General features: G+C 43.4%; 1 protein-coding gene across 1 annotated transcript; it reads left to right on the top strand.

The window, feature by feature from the left end:
• Window positions 1-767: 767 nt before the first annotated feature.
• LOC4352133 (signal peptidase complex subunit 1) lies at window positions 768-1,503 on the top strand. Its single transcript, XM_015763042.3, has 2 exons — window positions 768-897; window positions 1,046-1,503. Exon 2 carries the CDS (start codon window positions 1,046-1,048, stop codon window positions 1,334-1,336), a length of 291 nt encoding a protein of 96 aa, XP_015618528.1. The 5' UTR covers window positions 768-897; the 3' UTR covers window positions 1,337-1,503.
• Window positions 1,504-11,332: the final 9,829 nt, after the last annotated feature.

Below are 11,332 nucleotides of genomic sequence, written 5' to 3'. Positions count from 1 at the left end.
GAAGGCGTCACGGGCGAGCAAGATCCGAAGAAGGACGCCTAATCAAGGTGGTGGTAGGTCGCGAATGGCATCGGCTGCGTCGCCGCCGCTGGCGAAGCGGCCCCGTGCGGACGGGCACTGCGGCTCCCACGCCGCATCCTCCCTCTTTACGCGTGCTCGCTGTCGACCTCCCCACCTCCTCCTTCGCACGTTCTCGCCGGTGGCCGGCGGCACGGGAGCAGGCGAGCCGTCTGTGGCGTCGGCAGCAATGGCGGCGCGGTGGATGAGGATGGGAGGACCAGCATCATCACCGCATCACGTCCTCGTCGGCCTCCACGCCCAACGCCGCAGCGGCCGCCCATGCGGGACCGCTTCGCCGCCGCCACCTCGGCTCGGCGGCCTCTTCCCAGCTACCGATCGGCTTGCCAAGAGAAGAGTGAGAGAGAGAGGAGGAATGGATAAAAGGGGAAGAGAGAGGGTGCTCACATGGCATGTTGATAGGCGGGGTCCATGCGGGTCCCATACTGACTCAGCCGCCATGTAGGATAAAATCGGGATCAAAACCACCAAAGGACCTATTGTGGCCGGTTTTGATTAGTTAAGCGACGTCGGATATCTGGTTTTGCGGTTGGAGGACGATTTTGTAACTCAATGACAAGTTGAGGTACCTTCGGTATACTTTTTACTAAGATAGGATTAGAAAAACAGCGCAGCCCAACCCAACACGACCCATCCCATCACTCTGTCCAACCGGGCCTTGAATGGCCCTGGGCTTGCCCAGCACAGACAGCCTCGGGGACCTTACTCCCCGTAGATGCCGCCGCCGCGCATTCCGAACAGATCCGCTCCATTACTCCTCCCCGCCGTCGTCCTCTCCTCCGGCTACTCCCCCTCCCGCCGCCGGCCGAATCACCCAAGGTAACCAACCCCTCCTCCTCCATCCTATCCGGGCACCCCGTCCTTCTTTCCCTCAGATCCCCCTTCTTCCTCATCAGCGCACCCAAGATCCATCCATCCATCCATCCAAGATCCGCCTCGCCTGATCCCCGTGTGTGCTTGCTCGCAGATGGATTGGCAGGGGCAGAAGCTCGCGGAGATGCTGATGCAGCTGCTGCTGGTGGCGTCGGCGGTGGCGGCGTTCGTGGTGGGCTACGCCATGGCGGACTTCCAGCTCATGCTGCTCGTCTACGCCGGCGGGGTCGTCCTCACCGCGCTCGTCACCGTCCCGAACTGGCCCTTCTTCAACCGCCACCCGCTCAAGTGGCTCGACGCCGCCGAGGCCGACCGCCACCCGCGCCCGCAGGTCAGCGCCACCCCTTCCACCGTGGGTAAGAAGAAGGCCGGCAAGAACAAGTAGTAGCCTTCAGGTTCAGGGTAGCAGATGTTCTTGATTGATCGGTTAATCTGTGGACACTTGTTCTTATGATGATATTATAATTGCTCAACTTTTGATTATGGGGATGCTACATACTTGTGGTACATAGCATGTTGCTGAGAAGTGAGAATTAGCTTGCTTGCTGGTCACCTGTTATCTGCTTTAATTGCCCAGAAAATCGGTATGTGGTAATAGTCTTAGACAAGAGCATGACTGCATGAGCTTTTGAACTAATTATTGCAACTGTGACATTGAAACTGGCAGAGATGCTTGGCAAACAAAGTTGTCCTCGCTGCACTTTGGTGTTGCCCACCTTATGATAAGTTTTCTGCCCCTGCTGCCTGATACTTTTAAAATCTGTTTTGTGGTTAATTCAACCAGTGGCTGGTACCGCTTGTGCACATAATGGATCATAGTATGCTAAGGACTACAATTCAGCAGAAATTACCTAGAAACCAAATTCATTGTGTTAAGGTAGTTGTGATGTTTTCTTATCGAGTGTTGTTTCTTGACATTTTTTTCTTGATTGATGACCTTCAATAGCATGATCAATTTAAGTTAAGGTCGTAAACTAAGCATTCCTGACTATTTGTGCTTACTCTTGTCTGTAAACACTCATCCATCTACAATATCAGCCTTTTCTGTTCTGCTCTGTCAATGTTTTATTCTGTCCTTGTAAGATTTACCCCTTGTTCACTCAAGTATTGTTTCATGGATTCTGTGTTGGTTATACTGGAAATCTAGAATTCAATATAAAAAATTTAGCAACAAGGATCATCTGCATAATATCAAAATGTCATGGTGAATACTGTGGCTCAGTTTGGCTTGGTTCCAACTACTTACTGCATTTGTATAGAAAGTAGAGTTTGTAGATTAAATTGAAGGATCCTCTTTCTGATCTCAAATGTTAACAAAATTTCTTGTTTTAACAAGCTTAATCTCACAGGTGGTCCAACTCCGCAAATTTCTGGACCTAGAAAAATCCAGTCCAAAAAAACTTGAGTTAAGCTATTCCAAACAGGGCATGTATTCCTGTACTTGATTTTTTGTCAGTTTGGATCAATTCCTATTGTTTCTTAAATCTTCTATTGCCAATTATGGATGACTTGTCACCTCATTTTAACATAACAAAACATCTACGGCTGCACCTTGAATCTTCTGTTTGTAGTTCTGCACCTCATTTTAATTTCTCATGTTGATTGAAGTTGATGTCATCATATTGTTTGCAGTTGCACCCAACAATTTAGCTTTGAAGATTAAAAGCCATTATGTTTAGACATGTATCAGTATCCATTCTTAAGTTGTGAATTTATGGTGATTTGAAATGCATGTTTTTTATGCTATTCCAACTATTCAATCTGCCCTTGGAAGTTGATGAGGTGGTTTGGAAACAAGGTATATCAGTACTTTTTGTTTTGCAGTGTCAGGGACTCTGGTATTATGTTGATGTGTTTTGGGGAACATGGAATCATTTATTCATACAGAGGTTATTAATCGTAGTGAAATCTCTCTGAATGTAAACTGAATGCTGATAGAATAGAAATTTCAGGGTTTTATTTTCTACTTTTGCTTCAAGGGTTTCACTCTGCTGCAAAATATTTCAGGGCTACTCTGGTTTGTAGGAATTTTTTAGGAAAGCTGGGGGAATTCAAAACCTATAGGAGTTGGTACTATTCATTCATTTGTATTCTTTTTCACAGTTTCCATAGAAATTGAAACATTTTGCAAAGAATTCGTTTTTCAATTCATCTGCTAAGCCCAGGGCAAACCAAGTAACGAAGCACCAAAATGACCCAAACCATCATACATTAACCAAGGGAATTATACTTTCTAGTTGTTTTGCAAGGTTCCTGTGTTTACCCAATTGCTGTGATCCAAACAACACATCTCATACTTCTCTTAAGTTTTTCAATTCTTTGTTTTGCACGTTCATTCTGATGTTTTTACGTTTTTCATTTCATATACCTACAGTTTATCATTACTGGGCTACGGGCTGGCTTTATACTAGATATAGTGCACAACATGGTGGGTGTTGAGATAGAATTGTATATCTTGGTTGTTTATCCACTTTGCAATAGCGGTTTCTTGTCTTCGCGTGATACTGTGAGGTGTGCTCAACAATTGGTTTCTTCATGTCCCTCCGATTTTATGGTCCGTTTGGTATGGCTCTAGCTTCTAAATTTAACTTCAAGAGGTGGAGGAGGTGTTCCACCTCTGTAGTTCATCTTATGAATTTTTGGGTGGAGTCCAAAAGAGGCTGGAGCTGGACTTCAGGTTTTGCCTGGCTCTGATAAGAAGTATGGGCTAGGCCTGAGCCCATGGAACCTCCTGCCATTTTTCCCTGTCAGAATTATGTCACGAAGATCTCCACATTCATAATTTCATATGGATTTTGGCCTCCGAGAATTACTGCAGTGCAAAAACTTGTCTCAACGCTACTTTCTTCGTTTCGTTGCTTCTGTTGCTGGACCACTGTCCTGCAGTTCTATTTGTCCTGCCTGCATAATGCGGCATAGTAACTCTACTACACCAAAATCAAATTTCATCATATATGGGGATCTGTTTAATACCATGGACGTGATTATATGAGCACTCAAAAGCAGTTCAGCTGCAGTTCCTCTTGAAATATTCAGCTTTTCTAAGCAATACATTTCTTATCTAGCTTTTGAGCTATAGCAAGAAAAATATAAAGGCCTACTCCCTCCTTTTCTAAATATTTGACATCGTTGATTTTTTAGCATATATTTGACCGTTCGTCTTATTCAAAAAAAATTTATGAAATATGTAAAATTATTTATATACATGAAAGTATATTTAACAAAAAGAATTAATAATTACTTAAATTTCTTTAATAAGACGAACGGTCAAATATATTTAAAAAAGCCAACAGCGTCAAATATTTAGAAACGAAGAGAGTATTTTACAGATTGTCATCAACTGTGTCTCTTAAAATCTCCAACTATTCCAAATGGGAGCAAAATATCATAAAATTCCGACGGTTGACCCATCGATTCCCAAGGGACGATTACCATGCACACATAGAGAAAAAAGACTATTTTTAATGTTTTTCTAGTTATATACTTGTCTTTAAAAAAATTGTAAAAATATACACGTATCACCGTGCAGGGATAAATCCGACATCGGCATATCAGTCCCATGGCTTAACCGCATGACCAAACAACACGTATGCATGCAAGGCATCTTTATTGGTCACACGCGGCCGGCCCTAGGACTGCGTGGTACCTCGTGGCCAACCGTGGCTAAAAAATAATGTATATTTTTCTTTCCACACATCGATTCCATTGATTCTCTACCAGCTCTGCTCGCTCCAAAATTTTTATTCATCTCCTACAATATCTACGTTTTTTTTTGACGTAACCTACAATATCTACGTTCACCTGCACATATGAATTTAAACTTTATTCATCTCCTACCATACCTATGTTGGTTTGCACATGAGAATTGAAAATTTTATTCGTCTCCTAGTATACCTACGTTTGCTTGCACATGAGAACAGAAAAGAGACAAGCCGATCTGGAATATTATAACTATCTTATTTGCCAAGAAAAGCTCCATAATGCATTGGCCCATGTTCTCGCTAGATTTGTTATTAACGTCCATCTCTCTGCTGCGTACGTGGAGAACCGAATTCGCCGACAAGAATTCCGTCCAAGCCTCATCATCATCATCTTGTGCCATGTGGGCACCTCCCGTGTGAGCCGTGTAGTGTGCAACATATCAGGGGCGGATCCAAGATAAAAAATTGGAGGGTCTCAGTTAAACAGTTTCTTCAACCTTCAGCCATTTTCCATTTAGAGATCTTTAGTTTATCATTCATATGTGGAGGGTTACAATGTTTTTTTTGTCGGTTTTGCCACTCACCTTGTTTTCTGTTGCAATGAATTTTTTTATTCGGTTTAGTGGGAGGATTTAGATCTAGTGGACTGTTCATTTTTGGGAATATGGTTGGTTTTATTAGAAAACATTTTTTTTAGGGTGGACGGGTTTTGTTAGGAAAGATGTTTTTACGAGAAGGTGGAGGAGGATGACTTCCTCTTTATAGTAGTAGGGATTTGTGCTCCAAAGCCTCCACGCCACACTTTATTACTATCACAAAGGTTCGCTGTGGGTCTCTGGTCATTTTCTCTATCACGCTAGGGGATAAATGTTTGTGGTGATGGATTTACCAATGCTATAAACCATGTACTTTGTTTCTAATATGAATAAATAATGTTTGAGTTATAAAACATAGATAGGAGAATTGATTGCAACCCTTGTTTCGAAATGGATAGATAACATTAAAGAGCACAGTGCAGACTATACTCACTCCGTTTTTATGTTATAAGTCATTTTGATTTTTTCTAGTACTTATTTAGTAATGATCAAGTTTATAGAAAAATTTAACAACATCTACACCACCAAATTGTTTCATTTAATGTAAAATTGAACATATGTTGATAACATGTCTTTTTTTTTACAAAGGAAAAAAGTATGTTTTACCCCCCCCCCTTCCACCCCAAACAATTGCGATAGTACGAATTACTCTCTCCCCCCCCCCCGAACCAAAACCGAACATATTACACCTCAAACTATTGATACCGGCTGAATTACCACCCCCCCCCCCCGGACTCAATACTGAGCGGTTTTGCTCCTACGTGACATGCACATGGCGTCGACGTGGAAATCCGATCAGCAAAAAAAATAAAAGAAAAATATAGGGCCCACCTGTCATTACCTCTCTTCAGTCTTCCCCCTCCCCCCTTCTCTCTCTCAGGCGCGTGTCGACAGGCAATTGGCAGCAGCAGCGGTGCGCGGACGGGCAGCGAGCGTGGCAGGGAGTGGTGGGGCCGAGGCAAGCGGCGGGCGTGGCGGGCGTGGTGGAGAGGCGGCCGGTGGCCAGTGAGCGTGACGGCGCCTGTGCCCCCCTGTCGAGGCGGAGGGCGGCAAAGTGGCGAGGGCGGCGAAGTGCCCCAATGTCACCCCTCTCTCTCGGGCCGTCGGGAGGTCAGCGCGCACAGTGGTGGGTCGACATGGTCGTGGCCGTCGCCATGCCGCCACCGCGCCCGAGCTCGCCGTCATCATCTTCAATGTCCTCGGCACCTGTCGCCCGTCTCGCTTTCCCCACCACGCCCGCCGGAGCTCGGGGCGGCGGGAGGAGGGGACAAAAGAGGGGAGGCTGTCAAGACGAGCTGGGATGCCGGCAAGCGCCCGCGGAGGGGATGCGGCGAGCGCGTCGAGAGGGAGGAGGCGGGCGGCGCTTCTCTCCGCCGCCGCGCTAGATCCGAGCAACAGCAGGCGTCGGGGAAGGGTAGCGGGGCATAGTGGTCGTCATCGGGCCAGAGGTGGTCGTCGCAGCAACGAGTATGGTTGGGCTCATCGTACTCCGGCGGGAGCGGCTCGAACGACGACGGCGGCGGCTGGGGGATGACTCCGATGACTCTCCCAGCCTCCCCGTTCCCTCGCCGGTCTCCTCCCTCCTCAGCCCGCTCCCTGGCCTAGTCACCTCCTTCCTCTCTGCCCGTCCCGCTCTGCCACCACTGGTTCGCCCCGCCGCTTTGCCTGCGGCTTGCCGCCACAACCGCTCCACCCATGGCCTGCCGCCGCCGCTCTGACCATCGTTGTGCCGTCTCAGGGAGGCCATTAGGACGGCGGCGGAGGAGGCGCCCACTGCCGCCGGCGCGTGAGCCGCAGCCGCTGGCATCTAACGGGAGAGAGAGAGAGAGGGGGTGAGAGGGAAAGAGAGAGAGAGAATATTATGTCTGACAGGTGGGCCCTATCCTTTATTTATTAAAAAACTTGCTGACTGGACTGCCACGTAGACCAAAATCGCTTACAAAGCTGCTCGGGGGGGGTTCAAATTCATACTTACCCAATACTTCAGGGGGTTATTCGTACTTTTTCCTTTTACAAATGTTATTGTATTTTTTTTATAAACTAGATCAAACTTTAAAAAGAATGACTAATAAAAAAGTCAAAATGAAAAGAGTATGTATATCACACTTGATGTCTAATCTATTGACGGTGGAATATTGACTGTGGAACATCATCACCCACTATCAATAATTACATATTTAACCTCATGCAAGCATACAACATGCAAGCATATCCAATTATCACCCCTCACATCATTTGCACAATATTTTGACAAATCGATCTATCATTTTATCATATTTAATATACTTATCAATATGTCAAAAAACATATTGAGAATTAGTTAGTAATTCCCGCAGCAAAGCGCGGGGAATCACCTAGTATGAATAAATATAAATGTCTCAAGTTAGCTGTCACGTGGCGCCTAGGAGGCCACATCTACTGTTTATATTAGTGTACATTCAAAACACTGAAAATATACTTATTTTCTATTGTTGTACTCACCACAAAAAATGATTATTTGTGATAAAAAATGAACACGAACTATTCATTTGTGACATTAAACACATCACTATTATTCGTGTTTTAATCAGCGAAAATTAATGATGCAAAGGTGAGAAGCAATTTCACCACTTAAAACATCAAAAGTGACATAACACTGCCACAGATCTAACAGAAGAAGTGACCACATAAATAATCACATTTGTAAATCATGATAGTGACAATTTCAATCATAATTATCTACTAAAATGTGGCAATTTTTGGTGCCACCATAAAAATCGTAAGTGATGAAACTATCGCCACCATTCTAAACTTATTTGTGACGGCATGTCATTTTTTATGTAACAATTATCAGTGATAAATTTTATCATCACTAATACTTATAAATATATGTGGCGAACAAAAAATCATCGCTATATTATTTGTGGCTCGATTATCAGTGGCGACTAGTGGCAACTTCAGAATTGGCCACAATTACTACATTGTGGTGAAAAAACATTTTTATATCAAAATTAATCGTCAAAGAACTAATTTCCCTTGTAGTTATTTAACCGTCTTATTTTGCTATTGAGCGATTTCTCTCCATCACTTATAATTGGTGATATATTTTATTTTTAATCCAGCATAAATGAAATGAATCTGAAGAATGCACATGAATTTACATGATTTCCACGTAATTAACACCGTGAAAAATTGACATTTTTGGCTATGAGGAAAGCCTGAAGGCTAGCTGAACCTCCTCAAACCGGTGGCATTGACGACAAACAAGCAAACAACCAGTGGCAAAACGGAGAAACAACCAAGGGGCCGCTTTTAGGTGTGGATAAAACCGGCCCTTGGGACAACAGAAGGCCGTTTTTGGGTGTCCTGACTGCCCAATCACCGGTCACAATCCATGTGACTTGGAAGCCTGGGATCGTGAGCCTCCCTGCCTACCTGTCCTGCCTCACACGCTGCATTATTGGACCCCGTTTTACTATTTTTATTGCCGAAATCATGCATCGATCCGTCGTCGACTTCGACTACCTGTCACTTGCGTCGTCTTTAGTTCCAAAATAATTCTTCAAACTTCCAATTTTTCTATCACATTAAAATTTTCCTACACACATAAACTTCCAACTTTTCTATCACATCGTTTTAATTTCAACCAAACTTTCAATTTTGGTGTGAACTAAACACAAACCCTTCCTTGCATCGCCATTTCCATGGTCCACGGACATTGCTTGCTCCCTCGCCCATTTCTCCGAGTCACACGAATTATTTATTCTACTCGGCAATCAGGGATGGCAGACAAAGGAACCTGGTCAGAGAGATCGATCGATTCAGCAAAAATTTGATGGCCGGATGACCCAATGCTGCTGCTAACCTATGGGGGTAGTAGTGAAATGAAAGCAATATTATAGGGATGGAGACGTGTACAACTCTCGATCAAGAATATAAAATAGTACAAGAAGATAGGAAAATATATATGCATGCAGGAATGTGGCATTCAAATTTTCAGTTACGTTTGCACACATTTACTTCGAATTACGACTCTCTACCTTTGCCAATGCCACGGGAAATCCTCCAATAAAAGGTGGAAGAGCTATAGCTACGAAGAACAGAAGTGTAAACCGAAGTTAAATTACTGGTGATAAAAACTAACTTTTGGGAAATGTTTTTATACTTCTCTGCGTTCGATAGTAGGAAAAAAAAAAGGAATAGTCGCTTTCCAAACTGCTAAACAATATTTTACTTTTTAAAAAATATCTATAGAAAAATTGCTTGAAAAAAAATCATATTGTCAGGGTTATGGATACCACGTACCTAATAAGTAGTTAACTAAATCTCGGCAGGACCCACCACATACATGTCTTATACGGAAACAACCTTCGGATATAGAAGGAGTTCCGCATAAGGAAGGATGACTAGAATTCTACATGGAAACGACAAGTACTACTCGGATTGTATCCATATTGGTTTCCCTAGTTCTACTTGGACAAGGAGACACCTATGGGTATAAATACAAGGCCCCCTAGGAGGAGAGGGGACATGGAACAACAGAAGCCACAACATACAAGCCAACATACGTCAAGACAAGCCGCCGAATATCGACATCAGAGATATGCCCGGTCCAACCCTATCCGGTACCTACAGAGGCCGGCTGTAGGGATCTAGCGCTGTCTCTGATCTCGCTGGGCACGAACTCGAGGAGGAAGACTACCCTGTTGTCGACTACGGGATGGTTTCACGGCCGCCATGTCGACAACAGTTAGATAGGCTACCCCAAATATTATACTAGTGTGATTATGGTGAATAAGAGCAACGACCGGCTTCGGCCAACAGGATGTAGGGTTATTACCTGACAATTCAAGGGCCCGAACCTGTATAAAAATCCTCGTCTCCGTCTCTTTTACCTCAATCTCGCATATATCCTAGTACCAACGATCCCCATACTATGCAAATATCGGAATCGCAACATCAAATGTCGACACATATTAGTTTATTTTTCAAGTTTAAAATAATTAATACTCGATTAATTGTGCGCTAATAGCTCAATTAGTTTTGTGTATCTTCTCAATCTTTTCATTTCTCTTGCTCTCAAACACAAAAGGCAAATCCTAAGAAGCAAAAGCAACGAAAAAGCCCTTAATTATTTTCTAAAATTGGGTTTTAAATTGGCACCAATCATGCCTTGTATCTTTTGATGTTCCAAATCAGTGGCTGATTGATTCCCAAATACAACATGCATCCATGTTTGTTTCAATGTAATGTTTATATCTTCCTTTAATCCTAAAGGGCTAACTTTTCATGTGAGTTGGCTTATGCCTAGACAAAGCAGAAAAGAACAGGTAAAGGGCAAATGAGTACTAGATCTTGATAATGATGAGCTCTTATCCATGTGTGTCCAAATGTCCCTTTGGGAGCCCTGAAGAGACAGAAGAGCAACTAGCAAAAGCGAAAACAAAATAGACGGTGGTACGGCTGTGTTTGTTCTGCATGTGTGCTGCTATCAGTGGTAGCAGTGTGCAGATTTGTGGACCTCAACCACTTCTTAGCTTTTCTAGTTGGTAAGCTTCATTTTGCTCTTATCTTCAGAGCATGATTCATTTTTCCAGATGGTTCAGGAGAATGTAAAGGAGATGAGATGGACAAATAAATTCATGTGATAAAAGCTTGAAAAGGAAGGAAAAGAAGAAAGGAATTGAACTGCAAGGTAATATGGACCGAATTGTACCCCCTCCCCCAAATTACATATATAATAATCAGCCTTGAATTTGTGTCGCGCACAAAGAATGTTGATCAAATTACTTTCTTGCCCTTCAGTTATACTACAGCAAAAAAAAAATAGTAGTTTAATTATTAAGGGGAGCGGTTCCATTTGGTAAGCAGGGTGGAAGAGAAAAAATATAGCGTTTTTATGCGTTCTAGAATGATTTACATTTAGAAAAGAATCAATGATGCCAGTATGAATTGCTCAGAGCATAACCTAAGAGAGTCAACAAAAATTTGTAAAAAGGATATAGCTTAATCCAAACCATTTTCTTGTGTCCTTGTGGCGTTCTAATTTATCGGATTTCTCCGAAGAGACGGGTTGGGCTATATATGTTAATCGCCTATTGAAGT

The sequence above is a fragment of the Oryza sativa genome, chromosome 12, assembly GCF_034140825.1.
Source record: "Oryza sativa Japonica Group chromosome 12, ASM3414082v1".
Classification (NCBI taxonomy): Eukaryota; Viridiplantae; Streptophyta; class Magnoliopsida; order Poales; family Poaceae; genus Oryza; species Oryza sativa.
This window is presented reverse-complemented; position numbering and strand designations above follow the sequence as displayed.